The sequence below is a fragment of the Moschus berezovskii genome, chromosome 8, assembly GCF_049115385.1.
Source record: "Moschus berezovskii isolate FMDL1 chromosome 8, NW_MosBer_1.0, whole genome shotgun sequence".
Taxonomy (NCBI): domain Eukaryota; kingdom Metazoa; phylum Chordata; class Mammalia; order Artiodactyla; family Moschidae; genus Moschus; species Moschus berezovskii.
Genome location: NC_142467.1, coordinates 97,870,786 through 97,895,764, shown reverse-complemented (window position 1 = coordinate 97,895,764; position 24,979 = coordinate 97,870,786). Strand labels below are relative to the sequence as shown.

Genomic DNA, 24,979 nt, shown 5'->3' with positions numbered 1-24,979 from the left:
TACAGATTGAAATCTGTGTCTTTTCCTGGGCCCTCCTTCGCTCGTTCTGTAGGTACGTCAGTTTTCTGCTGTTTAGAACAGTCCTGTATTTAAGTGCATCTTCACAGACATTTAGAAGTAGAGCTATAGGATAAGGTCCTGCAAGGGAACTTGTAGGTTAGAAGTCTTTGGTCATGTGTGCTGGGAAGAGACGCCAGACGAGGGCTGCCCTGGGGCACTGGGGGCTCTGGGTCCCTGCGGGGAGGGGCTGGGATTCACCCAGCCAAGGTCAGGCCAAGGTCAGGCCCAAGAGCCTTTGGTGACCTCATGCTCCTCAAATACCCCCGGGCTGGGCAGTGTGGCAGCAGCTGCTCTGAGCGTCTCCGAGGACAGCACTGGAGCAGCCGGCTTAGGTTACAGCCAGAGAGGGGGGCCAGGCGGGGCTAGGATTCCCAGAACCATGGTGGCTCCTGATCATGAAGTGCTTAGTATACTCATACTCCCCTGCCCTGTTATCTCGGGGAATCCTCACAGCAGAGACAGTTTTTTTAAACTAATTTTTAAAAAATTAATTTGTTTGTTTTTGGTTGCACTAGGTCTTCGTTGCTATGTGTGGGTTTTCTCTAGTTGTGGCGAGTGAGGCTTCTCCACGTGGTGGCTTCTCTTGTTGCGGAGCACGGGCTCTAGGCACATGGGCCCTATGCGCAAGGGCTTTAGTATTTGCAGCTTATGGGCTCTAGAGCGGGGACTAGAGCGCGGACTCGGTAGCTGTGGTATGTGAACTTAGCTGCTCTGCCGCATGTCGGATCTTCCCAGACCAGGGATCCAACCTGTGTCTCCTGCATTGGCAGGCCAATTCCCGTCCACTGTACCATCAGGGAAGTCCTAGGAAGGGTTTTATCTTGACTTTGTCCCCATTGCACCCCCATTGCACAGATGGGGCTCCTGAGGTTGAGGGTGAAGGTAGGTGGTGGGGCTGTCTGCCAGTCCCTCCCTGTGGGCTGTGCCATGATGTCCAGTGGACAGATGAGGAAATGAGGCCCGAGGTCACGTCTTGAGGGCAGCCCGTTAGGCCCTGAACTTGGGTCTTCCTGGATGTCCTTTTATTTATTTGGCTCCCTGGGGTCTTCGCTGTGGCCTGTGGAATCTTCTGTCTTCACTGTGGAGTGTGAACTCTCAGTTGCCGTGCGTGCCTCGAACCCTGGTCCGCTGCGCTGGGAGCTGGTGGCCATTGGACCCCCAGGGAAGTCCCTTGATGCCCCCATTTACACCAGTGCCCTCTTGGCCTTGCCCCCACTGGGTGCCTGTGGGAGATGGGAGGCTCTTGGAGGATGAGCCCTGCACCCCCACGCGGTCTGGCTTGGCTTGGATGTTGCCACTGCTCCGAGGCAGCCCATGATCCATGCTGCACGGGGCATCGTGGATATCCATCCCCCGAGTTCCCCCCAGCCCCTCTTACCCTGCCTTCTCTCTGCTGCCACCTGCCTCCCTGTGGTGCCCAGGAGCACGGGAAGGCAGGGCCCGGCTGGTTTGTTCACTGCCGTGCCCTCGTGCCCACAGTTGGCACTTAGCAGTCTACAGGCTAGGCTGCCCAGTGAACCAGCCGATGGCCCTGAGCAGACGGGCAGGCCGCCAGGGGAGCCTCGGAGAGCACTGATTGCTTGCCTGTCCTCCTCTTGCCCCGACTCTCCTCTCTCTCTGCAGTGTTTTTCCTCTGGAAGGTGAACAGCCTGTGTTTTATTTGGCAGTAGGAGGCGATTTCATAAAAGACCTCACATTCGGACAGGCATCCCCCCCACCCAAGTCTGCCAAGATAAATAGCTTTAATTATTCCTCGCTTGTGGCTGTAATAGTTTTCCCACTAGAGAGGCAGGGACTTGAAATGTGGCCCTTTTGTGTGTGGGTTGCTCCCTTCCACCAGCTGGCGGCTGCTTTTCCGTCTCGCTTTTCTGTTCCCTAGGAGGCAGAGAGCGCCCCTCATTCTCACACCAGGACAGACGGTTCTGTGGGAGGAGAGAGCTTGGCTCCTGGCATTTATTCCCATTCTGCTGGGCACTTCTGACACAAATCTGTCCAGCATGAAGGGCTCAAGGCCCCCCTGCTTGTTCCAGACCAGACGGAAAGGGGGACAAGGACAGGGGTTACCAGAGGGCTGCCCAGTGCCCAGCGCCTTCCCCAGGCCACTCACGCCCTTGACCTGGGCAGCTGGATCCCCCATTCTGACTGCTTCCTGTGCATAGGGAAGTGGCCTGGCCTCCCTGACCCCAGGCCCTGGGGTGGCTGTGCAGGTCAGCATCCTCAGATGCTTGGCCAGCCACGTGCAGAGCCCTGGGTTTAGCTTGGCCAGGAAGTGCTAGAGAACCTTTCTGGTCCCCTGGAAGAGGTGACAGGAATGCAGGGAAAGAGAGGCAGGGTGCCTGGGAGGAGTCAAGGGACCACGAAGGCTGGGGAGAAGGCCCATGGTCTGGGAGGTGGTAAGGTCAGCAGGGCCCCATGGGGAGATGCAGGGGTGTGCCAAGCCATCCATGTTAGCAGGGCCTGGCAAGCCCCATAAGGAGTTTGACTTTGTTCCAGAAGGTTCTGGGGAACCACGGAGGAGTGTGGGCAGGAGAGAGACCACAGCAAGCCGGCTGCATTGGAGGCTGTGACTGGGACATGCCTGGAGGCTCAGTGTGTCCCCGGGTCATCTGGTCAGTGTCTTTGAGGCCACCAGCTTCTTTGAGGCCTGTCTTGAGTGCCAGGCCCTGGGTTAGGCCCAGGAGTGAGGGTGGGGAGTAGGGCGTTTCCTTCAGGTCCGGGGCCAGGGAGCCCCTGTGCCTCAGTGTCCCCCTCCGCCCCCCGCCCCATTCAGCTGCTCCAGGTTCCGTGGCGCTGTCCAAGGAGCCAACAAGAAGGGGCCTCAGGGTGGTGCTGTGCTGGGCGGGGAGCAGGCAGCTTGTCCCCGATAGCTGCTTGCTTCCCAGCCTCTGTCTTCTCCTGCCTGGGCGGCAGCCGCCCCTCCATCCCTGGCCTCCCCTGGCACGGGGTCCCTTTGGGTGGTGCCCAAGGTTGTGGGTTCACCAGGGTTCACTGGGGCTTCTCTCAGCTCCTCCACAGCCTCCCTGCAAATCACTCGTCTTGCCTGGGAACCCCTGCAACCTCCCTGGGCTGTAGCCAGGATTCCCAGTCACCTGCCATTCTCCCTCCTGGGCTCCTGCAAGGGAGAACTTCATGCCTGTGTGTGTCCCCTGCTCTCAATACTCACTCAGCACTTGGATCACCGCCAGGCAGTTCTCCCACACCAGCTGGGCCTCCTGCAGTTCAGCTTCATTCTGACCCTGTCTCCCTGGAGGTAGTGTCAGATCACACAGGTTGAGGGCTCAGTGCCGCCAGACTGCACACACCCCACTTGAGACGCCAGACACAACCTCAGTTTGGGTCACCGGTGTTTCCAATCAACTTGCTGTATCAATTGGAGGTTCCTAGGATCTTATCCTCAAGTTCGATTAACTTGCTGCAGCAACTCAGGAAGAGACTGCGCTTACTAGACGACTGGTTGACATGAAAGGATACAGCTCAGGCACTCCAGATGGAAGAGCCAAGCAGGGTGAGGCGGGGGGTGGGAGCAGGGGGGTGCAGACCTGCTGTGCCCTCTGGGGTTGGGGTGCCAACGTCCTGGCATGCCACATGCTTGCCAACCCAGAAGCTCTCCTTTACCCTGTCCTTTTGGGGTTTTTTGGAGGCTTCATTGTATAGGTACGATTGATTTAATCATTGGCCTTTGGAGGCTGAGGAGGGCGGACTGAGAGTTCCAACTGTCAGTTGCTAAGCTGGTCCCGTCATGGCTTTCTAAAGTCACATACCCCCGGGTGCTTGAAGGGGGCGTCATGTGAATCACAGAAGACACCTTTATTGCTCTTTTGTTTATTTAAACTTTTGTTAAAAAATAATGTTTATCTGCTTATTTGTGGCTGTGCTGGGTCTTTGTTACTGTGTGGGCTTTCTCTAGTTGCAGCAAGTGTGGGCTCCTCTCTGGTGAGTTGTGGTGCACGGCGTCTTCCTTGCAGTGGCTTCTCTTGTTGCAGAGCACAGGCTCTAGGGCGCGTGAGCTTCAGTAGTTGTGGTTCCCGGGCTCTAGAGCACAGGCTCAGGAGTTGTGGTGCTCGGGTTTAGTTGCTCTGCAGCATGTGGAATCTTCCTGGACCAGGAATTGAACCTGTGTCTCCTGCATTGGCAGGCAGATTCTTTACCACTGAGCCACCAGGAAAGCCCACGTTTATTGCTCTTAATCACTTGAGAAGTTGCAAATTTTAGGAGCTCAGCGCCAGGAAAGACGACTAAATACATGTTTATTGTTAATCAGCATATCATAGCTCCCTTTCCTCTGTTTTCCCACGTGCCGTTTCCTCTCGCTGAAGAATTTGTTCCCGTCTCTCTCCCTGGCCGAGTCAGGTGCCATCTCTAGCCTCCCACAGTACCCCTGCGTCCCTGGCCTCAGTCCCCATCCCCTGGGGATCCTCGTCACTGGCCACCCGGCTCTCCTCACCCTCTCAGGGCTGGGGAGGGTGTCTCCTTGCACTCCATTGTCAGCTTTGTGATACAGTTTTATTGACACATAGCCATGCGCCTTTGCTCCTTTGCGTAGTGTCTGTGGTGAGGTTGAGTCACTGTGTGTGCGTGCGTGTGTGCTCAATTGCTCAGTCAGGTCCGACTCTTTGTGACACTTTGGACTGCAACTTGCCAGGCTCCTCTGTGGGAATTTTTCAGGCAAGAACACAGGTGGGTTGCCATTTCCTCCTCCAGGGGATCTTCCTAACCCAGGAATTCAACCTGTGTCTCCTACATCTCCTGCATTGCAGGCGGATTCTTTACCTACTGAGCCATCAGGGAAGCCCCTGGGTTACAGTAGCAGAGGTTAAATGGCCTGAAACATGTTGGGTCCTTTACAGATAAAGTTGTGGCCACAACTCCCTAGTGCTGGCTCAAGGAAGCGCGGAGAGGTGGTGTGCGCACCACCCAGGGGCGCAGACCCAGAGCCAGTAGGCTCGGCCGCTCGTGTGTGGCCTTGAGCAGGAAACCCGACCTATCTGAGTGAGCCCCGTTTCTGCTCTGATCCTTTGGGGCAGTAACAGGAGATACAGGGGTTTAGTGAAGAGTCCATGGAAAGTGCAGGAGCAGAGCCTAGTGCCTGGGAAGTTGTCTGATATGTTAGCCCCGTCTCACCTCAGCAGGGTACAGGTGGGTGCTGGCCCTAGCAGCTTGTGGAAACTCGGCCTTTGTGACTTGGGTACTCGGGGGCCTTGCTGCCCAGAGAGCAAGACTGATAGCGTGTTTTCCCAGGTCCCCCCCCGACACCCCCAGAGCGCTGCATTCCCTGTAGATTGTCCCTGGTGATTCCAGCCCCTCGACCCCTGGCCCTGGAGCCTCAACGGAACAGATTTCGCAGTGTGGTGGGTGGGAGGCCAGCCCAGGGTGTCAGGCCTGGTCTAGGAGCAGGGCAGGCATGCTTTCAGTGGCTGTGGCCTAATACTCCTTGATCTGAGTGAGTTTGATTCCCTGTTGAGAGCCCATCTTGGTGAGCGTCCTCGGAGCCTTCATTTCTCAGCCCGCCTGTCCCACACTGCAGGGAGGAGGGACACGGGCCCTGCTCAACTTGGCTGGGAGGGTACCCCGCACACCCTCCCAGCCTGAAGCCCCCTTCGTAGTCCCCCCCCGCAGGTAGATCGACAGGGCAGCCTGCCAGCCCTCCTCTCTGCTCTGTGCCCACCAAGGTGATGAAGGTGGTGTGTTCTGGGTCGGTTTCTGGAAACAGAGCCCAGAGACCAGTTCTGCCTCTTCCACAGCTCACCCGCAGCTGGGTCCAGGCCCTGTGGGCTCCAGGCCCCTTTCCTGGGGGAAGAAGCCCCCTCCTGGGAACCCCTCCCCCTGGGGGTCCAGGAGGCAGGCTGTGCCTGAGCTCCAGCCCCAGGGAGGTGCGTGGAGAGGGGAACCATTGGCCCAGCGGCCAGCTCTGTCCATTGTCCTGAGGGCCCCTCCCAGTGAGGCGGGGAGAGGGGAAGTGCAAGTGCAAAGGTCGGAGCCCTGCCCACTGTGGGAACTGGGGCACTAGTGTGGCCTTGGGAAGGGGCTGGGAGGGGAGGTCCTTGACTGCTGGTCCAAGAGCTCTGACTTCTGAGGTTTTTAAAAAAGATAGGAGCTTGATTCAGCCTTTTTTTTTTTTCTTTTGGTTTTCGGATATTTATTGACCATCCCCTGCGTACAAGGGACCGACCTGTGGTTGTATAGCTATGATGTATACAAAATGCTGGTCCCGTGGGCTTTGGGGGGCCCACGCCTGATGAGACCGCTCAGGCTGTCCTTCGCCCTGGCTTCCCTGTCCCAGGCCTCTGAATGCAGCCAAGCTTCCCTTGGCCACAGGTCCCTGTGGTTGCCTGCCTGGCGCCAGGCCGCCAGGCAGATGCTTGGGTTGTCAGGCTGTTTTGGTCTGGCAGAAAGGGAGACAGGCCTTCCCTGGTCTGTTTGCCACCACGCAGGAGTAGCTGACAGATTGGCTTTTATTTTCTGACCCAGGAACGGGCATGGGTACCGCGTCACGGTTTTAGGTCCGTTCCTGAGACCCATTTACAGTTGGACTTAGAAGCACCTTGCCTTGGGCCCCCTGTGGGTGTGGCCTGGCCGTGACCCTGGGGCTACCCCCCAGTCCCTTCTTCCCTCCTGCCCGCTGTCGGGAGGCTACCCCAGGAGGGGGCCCCTGGCTCCTGAGACGTGAGGGGGTCTGGGGGAAACCCAGGTTGTGGCCTCAGGAGCCCCTCCAGGCTGTGGCCCAGACTTTGGGCTCAGACCAAACCAGGGGTGAACAGGGGGCCCAGCAAGCACCCGTCGGCCCTTCATATCCAGACTCACGTATTGGGAACGTTTTGCTTTTTCTATTGAGATAAAACTCATATAACAAAAAACAATTCAATGGCTTTTATTGTACTGACAGTATCCGGTAACCACCACCTCTATTTCCAAAATATTTTCATCAGTCCAAAAAGAAAACCTTGTTTCCGTTAGGCAGTTATTCCCCATTCTCCCACCCTCAGCCCCTGGTAGCCACCAGTTTGCTTTCTGTCTCTGAATTGACTAATTCTGGATGTTCCAGATAAATGGGATCGCACACCTGTGACCTTTTGTGTCTGGCCTCTTTCACTCGGCATCGTTTCTGAAGCTCGTCCACGGGGTAGCAGGTGTCAGGACTTCATTTCTTTCTATGGCTGAGTAATATTCTGTTCTGTGGATGGACCGCATTTTCTTTATCCAGTCATCAGTGGATGGATGTCTGAGCGGTTTTGAATAATGACACTTTGAATATTTGCATACAAGTGTTCGTTTGAATATCAGCTTTCAGTTCTTTGGGGTATATACCTAGGAGTGGGATTGCTGAGTCAAATGGTAATTCTGTGCGGCTGTTCCATTCTGAGTTCCTACCAGCAGGGTCTGAGAGTTTCAATTTCTCACCAGCATGTGTTATTTCCCACGTTTTGCTTAAAATTGTAGCCATCCTGCTGGGTGAGCAGTGGCCTCTGATTATGGTTTGAGTTGCAGGTGCCTAATGAATAATGCTGTGCATCCTTTCACATGCTGGTCATTTGTATATCTTGGGGGAAACATTTCTTCAAGCCTTCTGACCATTTTTAGAATTGGGTTATCTTTTAGTTGTTGAGTTCTTTATATATTCTGGACAATAGATTCTTATCAGATATATGATTTGTAAATATTTTCTCTCATTCTGTAGGTTGTTTTTTCACTTTTTTGATACTGTCCTTTGATGCGAAAAGCTTATTTGTGTGTGTGTGTGTGTGTGTGTTATTAATTCTTTTTTTTTGGCCACAGCACATGGCTTGTGGGATCTTAGTTCCCTGACCTGGACCCATGGCAGTGAAAGCATAGAGTCTTAACCTCTGGACAGCCAGGGAATTCTTCCAAAAGTTTATAATTTTGATGAAGTCCCATGTATGTAGTTTTCCTTTTGAAACTGTTTGCTTTTGGCGTCGTCTTGAGAAATCCATTGCAAAATCCCAGGTCTCAGAGCTTGACCCCTGTCTTCTCCTAAGAGTTTTACAGTTTCCACTCTTATGTTTGTTTAGGTCATTGATTCTTTTGAGTTGGGTGGTGTTTTTTAATACGTGGCGTGAGGTAGGGGTCCAGCTTCATACAGGAGACCCAGTTGTCCCAGCACCATTTGTTGAAGAGACTATATTCTACCCCCTGAATATTCTCAGGACCTTTGGTAAAAATCAAATGACTATAAACAGAGGGTTTATTCTGGAGTCTCATTCTGCTGACATAACAGTCCATGCCTCTCCATTTGCCAGTGCTGTTCTGTTTTGATTATTGTACCTTTGTAATGCGTTTTGAAATCTGAACCTGTGCATCTTACCACTGTATTTCCAGATTGTTTTGACTGTTATGGGGGTGATTGGGAACACTTTGCCACAGTTGTACTCATGCTTCTCTCTGTAAATATATTTTGTTGTTGTCGCTGTGGATTTGATGAGCCCCTTGAAAGCAAGCTGTGGACATCACAAGAAACTTCACTGTATTTCTATATGTATCTTTCAATAAAAGGGGCATTCCTTTACAGAATAATGCTCTTGTCACATCTGGATCTTTTAAAGTTACAGCACCTGGGGACGCCCCTGCTGCTCCGGTGATTGGGATTCTGAGCATCCAGTGCAGGGGTTGCAGCTTTGATCCCCGGCTGGGGAGCTACGATCCCACATGCTGAATGGTGCAACCTCCCCCCCGCACCACCCCCACTAAGAACAAAGCACCTGTAGTCCACACATGTCCCCAGTAGAGCTTCATCGCTGCTGAGAGGTTTTCATTCGGCTGCATTTCAGGGTCACAGCTGGCACTTGCTGGTCACGTCTCTTTAGTCTCCTTCACTCCAGGATACACGTGTGCTCAGTTGTGTCCGACTCTTTGTGACCCCACAAACTGTAAGCCCACTACGCTCCTCTGTCCTCAGAGTTATCCCAGCAGGAATACCGGAGTGGGTAATCATTCCCTTCTCAAAGGGGATCTTACCGACCCAGGGATCGAACCCATGTCTCCTGTGGCTTCTGCACTGGCAGGTGGATTCTTCACCAGTGAGCCACAGGGAAGCCCTCACTCCAGCTCCCAGCAATTTTTGTCTTTCTTTTCATCTTTGGCCGTTTTGAGGCGACCCAGGAGGTTGTCTTGCAGACTGCCCTGTGAGCTGGCACTGTCTGTTGTCCCCTGGTGATGGGACCAGGGTTCTGTCCCGCTGCCCCAGGGGACATATCTGGGGCACAGCATTGGGTCATTTTGTCTCCTGGTGATGCGGTGTCTCACTGGCTGAGGTGGGGCACCCCACGCTTTTTGGGTGAATGACCAGTAACAGTGATAGTGGCGAGTACAGGGATGCAGCGCTTCCTGTCTATGTGTTGGGTCTGACCCCTGCCCACTGTTAGTTCTGCTTGACAGATGAGAAAACCGAGGATTCAAATCTGCCTGGGTGACACCTCAGTGGCATAGGTGGGGCGTGAATGCAGGCTATCTGGCTCGCATGGCCACACTCCCCATATATGCAAGAAAGGGACTTCCCTGGTGGGGGGAGCCTAGTGGTTAGGACTTGGCACTTTCACTGCTGTGTCCCTGGGTTCAATCCCTGGTTGGAGAACTCAGCTCCCACAGTGGTAAAAAAAAAAAAATTCAAGAAGGAAAAGGACTCAGCTGGAGGAAGCAGAGGCGCCATGGGGATTCTTGACTCCCACCCACCCCTGCTTGGCTCTGAAGATGCCCCCACATGACGCAGAGGGGCTGGTGAAGGAAGGCCCAACCCCATCATCTGGATGCGGGGCACCCTGCTGCGTTCCCATGACCCTCTGACCCTGCCAGATTGCCCTTTGCTCCCCTGTGTCTTCCCACCTTGGGGCCACATGGGGTCTGGCACCAGGAGATGCTCCCTCCCGGAGAGGTGCGTGCCCCCGGGCCCCCTCAGTGCCTATGTACCTCCTCCCCCCACCTCAATCCTGGTCGCCCTGTGAACCACTGTCTTCTCCTGCTGGACAGAGTGCATCCTGGGTCCCCGCCGGGGACGCTCATAGGCCACTGCCTCACCCTCAGTGTGGGCTGGGCAGGCAGGGCACACGGAGCACTTGGTGGGGAGAGGTTGTGGCACCCTGGGAGGATCTGGGGGGCATGGGAAGGGTGGCCTTGGGACCTGCCAGCTCACGCCCACCTCCCTCCCCTCGCAGATGAAGACGTGTGTGTGTTCAAGTGCTCGGTGTCCCGGGAGACGGAGTGCAGCCGGGTGGGCAAGCAGTCGTTCATCATCACCCTGGGCTGCAACAGTGTCCTACTCCAGTTCGCCACACCCAGCGGTACGTGTCCCTTCTGCCCTGTGGCTTACGGGATGCCCAGAGCCGGGGGGCCTAGGCTCCCAGCATGGCTGGGGGGCACCTGGAGCTGGGGTGAATCAGAACCGGGTCATCTGACCCAACGAATGACCCACCCACATCAGAAATATTCCCCAACAGAAATATGTCCACAGTAAGAGTATGTTCTTGCTTGGACACTGCCCCAGACCTCGCCGGTTCCTTTGGGTCCTTCTGGGCTCGGCTCCTATGTCCCCTCCTCTGAGAGGCCCATCCTGACCTCCCGGCCACCCACCAGGCCTCTTGGAGGGGCCCCTCAGGTGGGGGTCAGGGGCCCAGATGCAGCAGTGGATGGGGTGGGGCGAGTTCCAGAGGTCCAAGTGCAGAGGAGATGCTGGAGGGATCCAGGCAGACCCATCTTGGGGGCACACAAGGTTACTACTGGACTCGAGGAGCCCCAGGCGAATGGTTCTGAGAGGTGGCCCCAGGCTGGAGACCCCTGGAAGGTCTTGGTCCCTGCAGAGCTGTAATCAGTGAGCCTGATGGTCAGCGCAGGGGCTGGGGTGGGAGAGCCAGAGTGGGGAAGCCATCTGCCCCTGGCCACCCACTGCAATCCCAGAACACCTTACCTGTCTCAGTACCTCTGATGGAGTGGGGAGACGTCCCCGGTCCAGACCCTCAAACCGCCTAGCTTCTTGTGGCCCGGCTTCAGAGCTGGGAGCTGGCCAGGTCGGGAGAAGGCAGCCAGGTGACTGACCACCTCCCACCGGAAGCATTTTTAGGCTCCACCCAAGTTCCTTCTTTATACAAAACCAATCCCAGTTCACTGTTTAAAAAAATAAGTTACAGAAACACCACCAGGGTTATTAGTAGATGTTCATGTTATAAATCCCCCTTATCTGTTCTATGGATAGTTGCATTCTAATTTTTGCCCTTACACATCCTATCAGTTTCTTAAATCGTGGTCAAGGATACATAACCATTTTACCATGTTAACCCTTTCTGAGCATACATTTCAGCAGCAGAGTGCGTTCCGTCACCACTGTCCAGCTCCGGAACTTCCTGTATCTCCCCACACTGTGTATTTTAAAGATACCATCTTCTAGTTCACTTTGTTAAAATACACAGAAATTTACCAGCAACCACGTTCAAGTGTCTGGACTCCAGAGCTGTTACAGCATGTTCACACTGTGGTGCGCCCTTCCCCCATCCATTGCCAGGACTCTTTCTTCTTCCTAAACCGAAGTTCCATCCCCAGTAAACACTCACTCCCCCTTCCTTCTCCCCCAGCCCCCACAGTACCACCTGTCTTCATGATTTGATTTTGTTTCTTATTCTTGATACAATTCTGTGGTCGGTATTTCATGTTGATAAACACAGTTCATTTGCATAATATCTGGTTCTGCCAACCGCTGGTGACTGGTCCTCTGACGTGCTGCTCAGTGTCCCCTGGGGTCCCTCCAGTCCCCTCTGACTGGACACTGGGGTGATGTCCCTGTGTCTATTTGCCACCCACAGACACTGTCAGGTGCTGTGGGTGGACCTGTGCTTCTTTACTGGGGTAAATCCTAGAGATCTGATGCCCGGGTTACTCTTTGAAAGCTTTGGCCAAGCTGCCCTTTGGCAGATGTGCGCCTGGGCCCACTCCCACCAGCCTCAAGGAACACGATCGCCCTTGACACCTGCCTTCTCCCATGCCAGCCACCACGTGGCCCATGTGGCTGTCCTTTTTCATTTCCTTAAATTTCAACATTTCGGGGGGTGGGGATTTTCAGATCACTCATGCTCAAGGTAGAAAAGTCAGGTGCATGCCTAGACCAAACCCTCTACCCCTGAGTGGGCCACGCATGACCTGGCTTCCCCCTTCCAGATTTCTGTTCCTTCTATAACATCCTGAAAACCTGCCGAGGCCACACCCTGGAGCGGTCGGTGTTCAGTGAGCGCACAGAGGAGTCTTCTGCTGTGCAATATTTCCAGGTGGGTACACGGTGCTTGGGCCAGCCTGCTGCCCTTGGTGGTCCCCGGAGGCTGCATGGCACCTGGGTTCCCGTCCTGGCTCTGCCACTTGCTCAATGAGTAACCCTAGACGAGTGTCCTGTGCTTGCTTGGGCCTCGGTTTCCTCATCTGTGAAACAGAGATGCCAGTGCCTGCCTAGAAGGGTTGTTGGAAGGATTTGAGTGCAGATGAAGCTCAGGTTCACAGGCCTTCTGAGTAACAATAGCACAATTACCGTGTCCTGAGCACGGAGGGCATAAGGCACTGGCTCCAGCGCTTTGATGCGTATGGAAGCACTTGAAACCCTCCCAGTAGCTCTAGGAGGTAAGTACTATTGTTGTCCCCATTTTACAGATGAGAAAACTGAGGCTCAGAGAGGTTAAGTGACTTGCTCCAAGTCACACAGCTATTATGCAACAGAGCCAAGATGGGAAGCCAGGTCTGCCTGCTGCCCCGGCCCAGGTGCCACGCTGCCTCCCGACCGCCTGGTTGTCTTACAGAGAGACCCCGCAGCACCTCACCTGCCTGGCGCTCTGAGCCCTAGGGTCCTGTTTGACCTGCTCCTCCGCTTCTTTGGGTCCCCTGAGATGGGGCAGGTGGCCCTCGATTGCAGAACCCCGCCTGTGGCGTGTCTGAGTTCTGGGTGGCTTCCGTGGCCCAGGAGCCATCCAGCTGCATCCTTTGGCCACAGTGACGGTGGTGGGGCGCCCCCCCCCAACGGGGGCCGCCTCCAGCTTCCCGCTCCCCTGGAGCAGCTGGCTGCGGAAAGGGATGCGGCCTCCCCAAGTTGATCTCTGCCCGAAGCCGACCTTCCTCTGTCGCAGGGTCAGCCGGGGCCTCGGCCGTCTGCCGGCTGCGTGCCCTGTGCCATTGGCATGTCTCTGTTCCAGTTTTATGGCTACCTGTCCCAGCAGCAGAACATGATGCAGGACTATGTGCGGACGGGCACCTACCAGCGCGCCATCCTACAGAACCACACAGACTTCAAGGACAAGGTGAGCCGGCAGGTCTCATCTGCCCTCCTTCCCTTGCCCTCAGGCTGCGCACGTGCCTCACTGCCCCAGTGGCCTCTTCTCTTTTTCCTCTGCTCATTGATTTTGTCTTTTCTTTCTCGGACTGTAGAAGCAGAATCTACTTTTTGTAGAAGTCTGGTGTGTATCAGACGGGCACGAAAGGCCTCTGTCATTTCCCTCTAAAACAGCCACTGCCAACAATAAAGCCCTCTTCCAGATGCTTTCCCCTTGCATATATCTATATCAGCATATATATATATATACACACATTAGGGTTATAATCTTTTTTTAAAAATATTTCTTTATTTATTTGATTGGACCAGGTCTTACTTGAGACACCCAGGCTTTTTGTTGTAGCGTGTGGGAACTATTTTTTTTTTAGGTTGTCGCATGTGGGATCTAGTTCCCTGACCAGGGATCGAACCCGGGCACCCTACACTGGGAGCACGGAGTTGTAGCCACTGAACCACCAGGGAGGTCCCTCAGGTTATAATCTTTTTTTTTTTTTTTTGAGTTGTTTTTTCTTTTTAGTTTATTTTTTTAATTTAAGGATAATTGCTTTACAAAATTTTCTTGTTTTCTGTCAAACCTCAACATGAATCAGCCATAGGTATACATATAACCCCTCCCTTTTGAAACTTCCTCCCATCTCCCACCCTGGGTTATAATCTTTAAAAAAAAAAAAATATATATATATATATATAAAATATGGAGAAGGAAATGGCAACCCACTCCAGTATTCTTGCCTGGAGAATCCTGGAAAATAGATAGAGGAACCTGGCAGGCTACAGTCCATGGGGTCGAAAGAGTCAGACACGACTTAGCAACTAAACCACACACAAAATAGGATTGTATTCCACATTCACTTCCTACAAAATACTTTTCCCCCACCTAATGTTGTGTCTTGGCACGTACTATTAAGTTACATGGATGAAATAGAATCTAGTCACTTCCTAGTTCCTTTTAAAATCTTTTTACTGTTACTCACTGGTAGTTGGCCCTGGAACAGCACGGGCTTGACCTGCACTGGTCCACTCATCCACAGGCTGTTTTTGATGGATGTGAACAACCATGCTCACGATCCACATTTGGTTGGATCCATAGATGTGGAGCCGTGGACACGGAGGGCCCGCTGAATGGTTATACTCAGATTTTCTATTGGGAAGGAGTGTTGCCATCCCAGACTCCCATGTTGTTTGAGTCAACTATATGCTCATGATTAAAAAGAGACCAGATTATATATATTCAGAGGGGAAAGTTGATTCCTTTCTCTTCCTGTGGCTTAGAGTTTGTTTTCCCTTTTTTTTTTTTAATTTATTTTTGGCTATGCCAGGTCTTAGTTGCAATATGTGGGATCCAGTTCCCTGACCAGGGGTTGAACCGGGGCCCTGCATTGGGAACATGGACTCTTAGCCATTAGACTGCCAGGAAAGTCCTCTGGAGTTTATTTTCCCTTGCCACATGGAAGTTTGTGGTTTTCTGTACACATCTAGGGGGTTCTCTCCACGTGATTCACCTGCATCCACCTTTTCCAGCGCCTAGGTCATGCCCCCCCCCCACCATTGCTGAGAATCCCCTCCTGTCACTGAGCACCACTACCTCCCGCCCTCCCCTGGCCCAGGGCCTGAGCCCCTGCAGCCTGGGGAGGAGTCATCGTCAACATGGTGGCCATCTGTGTGCCCTGGCGGCTGGCATGGGCCACACTGGGGCAGTGCTCGTGGCCCGGGAAGCCCAAGTTACTTCAGCGAAGCCCCTTCCAGCTCCTCCAGCATGCAGATCCATTTCCTTGTTCATCTAGAGCTCTGAGAGGCACTCAAGGTCCACCCCCCCACCCGCCGACAGCACCAATGTCTCCATCAGGCACTCAACCTATGCCCAGCCCCACGCCCAGAGCAGGTCTCCTTTAGCTCACGCGTGTCACCAGCAGACCCGTTTATCCCAGCTTTCTGCTCACGTGGTGGCAGTCAGACAAATCCGGAATACGGGGTAGCCTGCCATGCTGTGGCTTGGACGCCGAGAGCCTGTGCTGCGGGGCCCAGCAGCCCTGGAGAGGGCACCCAAGTGGGAACCGTTCCCAGGTTTCCTCTCAGGTTGTGGGGATGCCCTGTAGGGCCTGGGGTCGGGGGCTGCCACTTTCTGCCAGCTGTGTGGGCCGGGCCAGTCGGCCCTGTGTCCGAGTGGTCCTGCTGCCTGCAGGGCTCAGAGGTGTCCTGACCTAGTGAGCCCTCACTCCCACATGCCCCATAGATGGCCCAGGCCATGCCTTCTTGAACTGGATCTCAGAGAGGGTACTGGTTCTGACATCCCCGCTGTGCTCAGAAGCAGAAGCTCCCCTTCTGCCACCTCTGGATCCAGACCGCAGGCTTCCGCTGGGAGCAGGCTCAGGGGGCAGCTGGCCATGTGGAGGGACAGCAGGCTGCAGGGTGGGAGCGGGCTCAATAGGTGGGTGGGTGGGTCTGCAGGGACCGAATGCCCCGTGACACCCCCATCCTTACTGTCATATCACTTCACCGCCCCCTCCTCCCCTAGATCGTTCTTGACGTTGGCTGTGGCTCTGGGATCCTGTCGTTTTTTGCCGCCCAGGCTGGAGCAAGAAAGATCTATGCAGTGGAGGCCAGCACCATGGCCCAGCATGCCGAGGTCAGTGCCGCTGGGCCCCCAGCCTGTCTTCGTCCCCCTATTCTGGGCCTCTTCAGCCTGGTTGGGAGCCCAGGAGACTGACCCCTGGATCCAGGGAGGCCTGGGGATGTCACTCTCTACTTGGGTCTCTTGTCCCCCAAACTGAGTGGTTTCAGGGGCAGGGCTCGCTGGGCCTCAGAGAGTCTCTCTTCCGTGATGAGTGGTTGCCCACCAGATTCGGGGGTGGTTCGGGTCTTCGGGGCAGGACTATGCAGTCACACAGACCAGGGTGGGATCTTGGCCCCCGGCAAGCCGCCCTTCTCTGTGAGCCCCCCTTGAAAGATGGACAACAGGAGTTCATTTTGTTGGTTTATGTTGTTTGGCACTGAAGCCTTCATTCAGAGTTTAACACCTAAAAACTACAAAGACAAACAGTGGGGATAGCTCCCTCCCCCACCTCCAGCTCCCAATCACCTAGACCTCCTGGCAGAGGGAGAGATATGAACTCAGATACGAACCCCCGTGGGCTCTCCACCTGCCCCTCCCATACGAACATCCACACCGCCGTCTGGCTTCTGGCTCTGCTCTCCTTATGGTGCATCTGGGTTGTATCTGTCGTGTACAGAGCTTCACCCCTCTCTCTAGTGGCTGCCGAGCCTCCCTTTGCCTGGCTGGGCTGCTGTGTGTGGGCTGTAGTTGACACTGAGGCTGACACAAACCAGTGCCGCCCGAGGCTTTGTGCCTGCATCCCCTCTCGTGGTGAGGTTGTGTCTGCAGCACACACCTCCCAGCACTGGGGATCGCTGGGTCAGAAGGTGTGTCCAAGCTGACGTTTGGTGGCCCTAGCCAGGCCTGCTTGTCCTCGCTCCTGAGGTGACAGTAGGGGCTGGGAAGCTGCAGGAGGGCCGGCCCGAGAAGGGTGGGGCTGCAGTGACCTCCTGGCGGGCCAAGGCTGCTCACAGCTGCAGTCAGCATGTTTACCAGGGAGACAGCGGGGGATCTGGTGGCCGAGTGTGGACTGAGGCCCTCCCTGAGAGGACCTCTGTGACCCCTGTGGCCTGCCCACTCCCAGGTCTTGGTGAAAAGTAACAACCTCACCGACCGCATCGTGGTCATCCCTGGGAAGGTGGAGGAGGTCTCGCTGCCTGAGCAAGTGGACATCATCATTTCGGAGCCCATGGGCTACATGCTCTTCAATGAGCGCATGCTTGAGAGCTACCTCCATGCCAAGAAGTACCTGCGGCCTGGCGGTGAGTGTCCCTGCTGGCATGGGCTGTTGCTTGGGTCTGGGGCCCCAGGGCCCCTGCGGGGGAATGCCTGGCTGTCACTCGGTCAGTGCAGGTGTGCCGCAGTGCCCGCGGGCCTGTGCTGGCAGCCTGGATGCCTTCATGCCCAGTGCCTACCCTGACCCAGCCCCAGCTGACTGGGCCCCAAATGAGGCCACTCATTGGGCTGCCTCGGCATCTCGTGCCCTCGGGGGACAGTGCCCAGCTGGGCTGTGGTTGGAGCCAGAGTTGGTTTCTGCCGGCACCTTCCCTGAGGAGCCACCCTGGCATCTTTGTCCCTAGCCTTATAGACTTGCCCTCAGCCTCACAGAGCCCTTCGCTCCTCAGGGCCAGGAGGCAGTGGGGGGTGTGGGGGGTGGTGTGAGTGAGTGGGGTGGGGTTTCTTGGCACTGGGGCGCAGCTGTGTGGCCTCTGTGTCACTGGGGTCAGGTCTGTACTTGGCCACACACGTCTGCCGCTGTGTCCATTCTCTGCTTGCCTCTGGCACGAGTCTCCATCTGTGTGTTTTTGTACAGGAAAGGGGCTATGTGTGTGTGCTTGCGGTACAGGGTGACTGTGGCCAGGGCAGAGAGTGGAGGCCAGTGCGCCTGCGGGCCCTGTAGGGGCGGGTGCCGGGCTGTGGGGAGCGGGGAGGGGACCGCTGTTCCCCACAGCTCTGTCCTGCTCTCCAGGTGTATGGGCAGCCAGGCTGCCCTGAGGCTCGTCCTCTACCTGCTCTTCTCATGCTTGGCCCTGGTGGTGGGCCACGCTGGCCAGGGTAGGAGGGTTTGGGGGGAGTGGAGCTGGGTTGACGCGCAGCGGTGGCCCCAGCAGAGCGTGGTCTCCTCCTCCTGGGACATTGGGCTCTGGGGTTCCGTGGGCAGCTCCACACTCACCCCACTGGTCAGGCAGCCTGCCCAGCCCCTTCCCCTCAGCCTGCAATAGTATGGCTTGGTTCCATCTCAGGGAGCTCTTTGAGGGCATTAAAAGGAACTCCCCCAACCCCCACAATTGCGCTTCAGCTACCTTCAGGCAAGGAGGGCACTTGCCCATGATGCTCCAGGGGCAGGTGGCCTGGCTTGGGGCCTCTGGGCCAGAGAGCACCTCGCCTTCCCCACCCCACGGCTGCAGCTGAAGGAAGGCAGATTCCTGGTGCCTCCTCGGATAAAAGGAGGGAGGGAGCCCCGCATCTGGAGACCAGGTGCCTGAGGGCCCCAGACTCAGAAGTAGGCAAGAGCTCCTGAGCCCTGACCCTCCTCCCACTGGCCCTGACTCACCCGTCTGTTCCTTGAGTCAACAAATGGAAGCCCCACCCTGTTTCAGGCCATGCACGTGGCCCACCCTGCCTGGCAGAGGCCTGTGCAAGGGGATTCTGCTGAGGCCGTGGTGGCGTGGCCTGGGGTTCACCCTCGCCCTGTCCAGAGCACTTGGCTTTGTTTTCCCCACTGCACACCAGTCCCAGAGACACCGTCCAGCTGATGGAGCAGGACCCCTGGCAGGTGCCGTCCTGTCTCCCAGCTCTCGGAAGGCTAGGCCTTCCTGCTTCCCTGGCCAGCTGTCCAGGTTCAGTGAGGAGGTGGGTGTCAGTATTCCGTGGCTGCTGGCAGAGCAGGCGCTCGGTGCCTCTGCACTGCGTGGATGCATGAACGAGTGAGTGAGGGAGTGAGGAGCTGGGAACGCCCAGAGTTGGGGGCCGGGGACCCCCTGAGGCTCTGCCAGGCCCTGCTGGATGTCCCACCCTGATGCCAGCACCTCTCCCTGCCCCCACTCCCAGGAAACATGTTCCCCACCATTGGAGACGTCCACCTGGCACCCTTCACAGACGAGCAGCTCTACATGGAGCAGTTCACCAAGGCCAACTTCTGGTGAGTGTGCCCCTCGGTGTCCTGCCTTCTCAGGGACAGCCCCACCTCTCTCTCATTCCTTCTCCTTCATAGGACCTAAAAGACTTGGGCCAGAGGAGGGCTAGCTGGGAGAGAAGGCAATCTGGCCCGCCTGTCTCCTGCAGCTGGTGACCTTACCATGGGGGGGCGGGCACTTTCTGCAGGTACCAGCCATCCTTCCACGGAGTGGACCTGTCAGCCCTCCGAGGTGCTGCAGTGGACGAGTATTTCCGGCAGCCTGTGGTGGTGAGTGGGGGCACCCAGGGCACTCCTGGAGTTAGCGCTGGGCATGGCCTCATCTGGGGTAACAGGAGGGAAGCTTTCTTGTCAGGCCTGTGCAAGCTGTGCAGCGTGAGGGAAGCCACTGAAGCTCTTGAGTCTCTGCCCCTGCAGGGGGCTCTCACACGGGGATGTTGGGAATAAAGTAGCAAGGCATGCAGAGTACTCAGCTCACAGCATGCAGTACTTGTTATCAGATGCATTGATCCTTGATGAACTGATTCTGTTTGATTGACTTTAATTATTGAGATCAAAAAAGTATAAAAGTGGACAGCCTCCCACTTCTGTACCCTAACACACAGTTCTCTTTCTTATAAGCAAACAGTCTGTTGTATATCTTTTAGAAGTCTTATACCTAAACGTGCATATACAAATATATATATATTTTTCACCCTTTTTTCCTCTCTGAGTATAGCATAATCAGTGTGTTGTTCTTAAGTTTTTCTGTGTTCAGAGAGCATACGCTGTATGCTTTCAGTCCTTTGAAGTTTGTTCAGAGTTGCTTTATGCCCAGTATGTGTTCTTTCTTGGTTTATGTTCCCTGTGTACTTCCTTGAGAAAATGTGTACCAATCACTGGTTGAGTACATTGTTATATTAATATCAATTCAGTCACATTTGTTAATCATGTTGGTCAAGTCTTCTCTGTCTCTACTGATTTTTTTATTTGCCTTTCCTGTCTATTACTGATTGTAGATTTATTTTTCCGTGCAGTTATGATAGTTTTTGCCTGATTTTTTTTTTTTTTTACATTACTGTTATTAGGTGCATACAGTTTTAGGATTATTTTTATGTGTTCCTGTTGGATTGATCCTTTTGTAACTGTAAAAAGTGTCTTTATTTTTAAAACGTCTAGTAGCACTGTTGCCTTAAAGTCTGTTTTTTTCTGGTAATAGTTTAGCTACTCAGGCTTTCTTTGGTTAATCTTTATATGATACATATTTTTCCATCCTTATACTTTCAACCCTTTTATAACCCTATTAAGGTTTATCTCATGTAAATAGCATGTATTTGAGTTTTGTTCTTTAACCAAATTGATGGTTTTTGTCTTTTAATTAGAGTGTTTAGATTATTTATATTTAATGTAATTACTGGTCTTTATGGCTATAAATCTGTCATCGTACTATTTTTTTATTTATCCTGACTCTTCTTTCCTTTTAACTCTTTTCTTACTTTCTTTCGTCTTAATGAGGTATATATTCCCCCCCACCCACCCCGATTGTCTTTCACTGGTTTGCAGGACTCTGGGGCAGCGTTACTTTAAACATTGCCTCTGCCCCGTTTCTTCTCTTGGCTCTCTGATTATGTGTATGTGAGACCTTTTCACCATGTCTCAGATGATTCTTGTACTCTTTGCTCTTTTCTGTATTTTTCCATCTTTTTTCTCCCAATTAATTGCATAATTTTTACATTGTCTCCTTATCTGTCTCCCAGTTTCAGTCTTCTTGACGCTATGTCTAATCTGAATTTGTTCTTGGTTTTTCTTTGGAAAAAAAAACATTATTCTTGTGATGAGAGCTCTCAGGATTTAACCTCATAACAATTTTCATATGTATAGCAGAGTTAATTGTATTTACACGTTGTACATTCCATTACTGGTACTTATTTTATCCTACAACTAGAAGTTGGTAGTTCCTTTTGATTGCCCATCCAACACTCTCTCCCTGATTTTGTAAAATTTCAGTTCTAGAGTTTCACCTTGCTTATTTTTTATTATTTCAGTTCTCTGTGAAATTTGTTCCCTCTCTTTCCTTGAACATGTTAAATATACAAGTCTCTGGTCACTTTTAGTATCTGGAGGATAAGTGGTAAATGTATTTCTGCTCTTTCTTCTCTTGGTTTTTGGTTCTTTGTTCTGTCTGTTGGTGTGCTTGGTCCTTAAGTGTCAGAACAAAACATTATAGAGGCTCTGGAGGATAGTTTCTTTCCAAGGCTTTGTTTTTCTTCAGGCCAGTAGCCATAGGGCCGCAGCGCCTTGGTCCTGGGAAGCATGTAAGACATTCGGAGGCTGCTCTACAACTCTATTTGTTGCCGTACTGCCTGGCTTCCCTGTGAGGCAGCGGTTCTCAAACATTTCAACCCAGGACCCTTTTACATTCATAGAAATGTAGGATCCCAAAGAACTTTTGTAAATGTGTGTTATATATATATTTTTTAAACAATTTTTTAAAAAATCTGTTTTTATTATTTTTGGCTGTGCTGGGTCTTCCTTGCTGTGGATGTTTAGTTGTGGAGAGCAGGGGGTACTCTGTAGTCGCTGTGCGTGGGCTTCTTATTGCAGTGGCTTCTCTTGTTGCGGAGCACTGGCTCTAGGTCACTTGGACTACAGTGGTGGCGCACAGGCTTTAGTTGCCCTGCAGCATGTGGAATCTTCCCAGAGCAGGGATCAAACCCGTGTCCCTGCATTGGCAGGTGGATTCTTAGCCACTGGACCACTAGGAAAGTCCTAAATATGTGTTGTATTGACTGATATACTGCCAATATCTATTGGTGTTAAAAACTAAACTCAAGAAATTTAAGAATGTACATTAAAGGATGACAGTAAAACCCATTATATGTTGATATAAACAGGGTTTTTGGAAAAGAAAACTATTTTCTAAAACTTTCCAGCAAGAATTAGTGTCATTTGAAATTTGCCAGTCTGTTTAGTGTCTGGCTTAGCAGAAGACAGTTGGATTCTGCTGCTTTTGTTGTTGTTACTGGAGTCTCCTGCTGCATTCAGGCGGTTATGGTGTCATAGGTGAGTGAGTGAATGAAAAGGACAGAAAACAGCTTAGTGTTATCGTGAACATGGTTTTGACCTTGAAGGGACCATGTTTTGAGAACTGCTGCTTCAGGGTAGTCTTCATGGTTTTAGTGAGCCTGGTGGTTCATAGGGCCTCTGTCCTAGCCTCCCAGTTCCAGTATGGTGCTGAACCATATTTAAATAAAAAAATTAAAAGTTGTATTAAAAAAAAGATAGCTCATTTTAAAAAAATCTTACTTCTATTTTAATGGGGCAGTAAATGCATTTGTTCAATCAGCCATCTTTAGTCAGTATTTTTTTTAAAGAAGGCAGCTTATTTAATGTAATTATTTGGCTGAGTTGCATGGTCTTAGGGATCTTGGTTCCCTGACCAGGGATTGAATCTGTGAGCCCTGCAGTGGAAATGTGGAGTCTAAACCACTGGACTGGCGGTGAAGTCCCTTCGCTTTAGCTTTTTAATCTCATAGAAGCATCTTTCTGCTTGGTTCCCTACCTCCATCCCACATGTAGTTCAAGAGCTGGCAAATGCCAAGAACTGAAATCACATGTGCAGTGTCCACCTTGAATCTCCACATTTCCTTTTTATTTAGCATCTTGGCCCCTTGAGTCCTAGCTGCCTCAGTAATCCCGAGTTCCCATTTGGCTTTTCCAACACAGGGAGGCCTCCGAAGGGCCCCACCCCAAGAGGAAAGGCACATGTCAAAAAGCACCTCTCCTCTCTCTAAGGTCTTGGCCCCAAAGCTATGGCTGCTGTGGTTGCTCTCCAGTGATTTCAGACAGCTTTTTTTTTTCTTCTTCTTTATTCAGTTCATATAGTTCTTGGCAATCTGACATGAAATCTCCGTCATAGCTGAGTGGGATGTCAGCGTAGTTCTCTCACTTGATTTTTGTGAACTTGCTTAACAATGTATCTTGGCGATCTTTCCCCATCTATTCTGAAGAGCCCTTTCGTCCTTTTTCACACGTGTGATCTTTTGCTGTTTGGGCATCGCTAGTTTACCTTCCCGGGTGTTTCCGCTCTTGGCAATCTGTAATTCCGGGTGGAGGTTTTGCACATGTGCATATAGATTTGTAGGTTACAGTCCCTGAAGTGGAACTGCCAAGTCTTTCACGCAGATGAATAGTTGTCATTTTGAGAGCTGTCACCTAATTGCCCTCCATTGTGTTAGACCAGTTCCTCCTCCCCGCAGCATGGCCGAGAAGGGCAAACTGGTTTGAGCCAAATGGCCTAGAGGCTGCAGCCAGACTCAGGAAGAGGGGTGGGCTTCCCCCTCTCCTCAGAGCCCCTGGGCCTGAAGCCAGGTCACTCCTCTGCTCTCTCCCAGGACACATTTGACATCCGGATCCTGATGGCCAAGTCCGTCAAGTACACGGTGAACTTCTTAGAAGCCAAAGAAGGAGATTTGCACAGGTACCAGCAGCCCTCCACCCCTGGCACCCCGTCCTCCTGGGCTCAACTCCTTCTGGAGGTCAGGGCCACTGCTGGCTCCCTTGGGCAGAACCCTGCTTCCCAGGCTGGGCGGGCCAGGGCCCCCACAGCCAACCGCCACACACCCCTCTCCTCTCCCGGAAGCCCTGGTTCAGCTTCCCCGGCAATCACTGCCTCTGCCTTACAGGATAGAAATCCCTTTCAAGTTCCACATGCTGCATTCCGGGCTGGTTCACGGTCTGGCTTTCTGGTTTGACGTCGCTTTCATCGGCTCTATGTGAGTGCAACGAGCAGAGCAGCTGCCCACCCACCCCCAGCCCCAGGTGGTGACTCCAGGCCTGGCTGGCTCCGATGATGCACTGGGGGCTGGGAGGACCTGACTCGACTTCGCTGGGTGCTACTGCTCCTTGCAGAAGGCCATGGGAGCTGGCCTTTGAGCAACAGACTACTGTGGGGGAGGGGGGTCTACCCTGTTCAAAGTGATTGTTCTTCACAGAACCTGATTGTGTCTCTCAGCAAGTATGTCAGGGCAAGTGGGCGTAGGTAGACCTTCCTGGACAGCCAGCCTGTCTCCATTCCAGGGGACCCCAGGGTGGTGGGTAGGTGCCTGGGGAGCTCAGAATGCAAAAGGCGGGGGTCTAGCCCAGTCAAGGGCGTGCCTGTCCCTGCTTGGCAGAATGACCGTGTGGCTGTCTACGGCCCCGACGGAGCCCCTGACCCACTGGTACCAAGTCCGGTGCCTGTTCCAGTCACCACTGTTCGCCAAGGCCGGGGACACGCTCTCAGGGACATGTCTGCTTATTGCCAACAAAAGGTGGGAGCAGCCGCCAGGGGCTGGGGGCGGCAGGGGCTCGGTCCCTCTAGGCAGCCAGCTCACGGCCGCCCTCCCTGCCCCCGCAGACAGAGCTATGACATCAGTATTGTGGCCCAGGTGGATCAGACAGGCTCCAAGTCCAGCAACCTACTGGACCTGAAAAACCCATTCTTCAGGTAGGGCGGGCCCTGGGCCTGCGCGGGGGGCACCCTCCTCGCCCGCTGCCCCTCGCCCTGCCCATGGGCCATCTCTGCCACAGATACACAGGCACGACACCCTCCCCCCCACCTGGCTCCCACTACACTTCCCCCTCGGAGAACATGTGGAACGCTGGCAGCACCTACAACCTCAGCAGTGGGATGGCCGTGGCCGGTGAGCAGCCGCTTGTGCGTGGGGTTGGGGTGGAGGGCAGGGTCCTTCCCTGGCCCCGCTGCCGGTGCTGGCCCATGGAGCCCTCCTGCCCTGACCTCTCCCTCTCTGGTGCAGGAATGCCGACCGCCTACGACCTGAGCAGTGTTATTGCCGGAGGCTCCAGTGTGGGCCACAACAACCTGATTCCTCTAGGTGAGCCGACAGGGGTGGGTGAGCTTGGG

At 53.6% G+C, this 24,979-nt stretch overlaps 1 protein-coding gene across 3 annotated transcripts in view; it reads left to right on the top strand.

The window, feature by feature from the left end:
* CARM1 (coactivator associated arginine methyltransferase 1) overlaps positions 1 to 24,979 on the top strand; it is a 44,037-nt gene that overhangs the window by 17,104 nt on the left and 1,954 nt on the right. For all 3 annotated transcript variants that reach the window (XM_055428881.2, XM_055428883.2, XM_055428882.2), the window contains exons 2-14: positions 10,224 to 10,349; positions 12,214 to 12,320; positions 13,230 to 13,334; positions 15,882 to 15,992; positions 17,044 to 17,221; positions 19,011 to 19,101; positions 19,284 to 19,365; positions 23,469 to 23,554; positions 23,760 to 23,849; positions 24,249 to 24,386; positions 24,473 to 24,562; positions 24,646 to 24,758; positions 24,873 to 24,950. In XM_055428881.2, the coding sequence (XP_055284856.1) occupies positions 10,224 to 10,349; positions 12,214 to 12,320; positions 13,230 to 13,334; positions 15,882 to 15,992; positions 17,044 to 17,221; positions 19,011 to 19,101; positions 19,284 to 19,365; positions 23,469 to 23,554; positions 23,760 to 23,849; positions 24,249 to 24,386; positions 24,473 to 24,562; positions 24,646 to 24,758; positions 24,873 to 24,950 (1,395 nt within the window). The remainder of the gene's footprint in view (positions 1 to 10,223; positions 10,350 to 12,213; positions 12,321 to 13,229; positions 13,335 to 15,881; positions 15,993 to 17,043; positions 17,222 to 19,010; positions 19,102 to 19,283; positions 19,366 to 23,468; positions 23,555 to 23,759; positions 23,850 to 24,248; positions 24,387 to 24,472; positions 24,563 to 24,645; positions 24,759 to 24,872; positions 24,951 to 24,979) is intronic.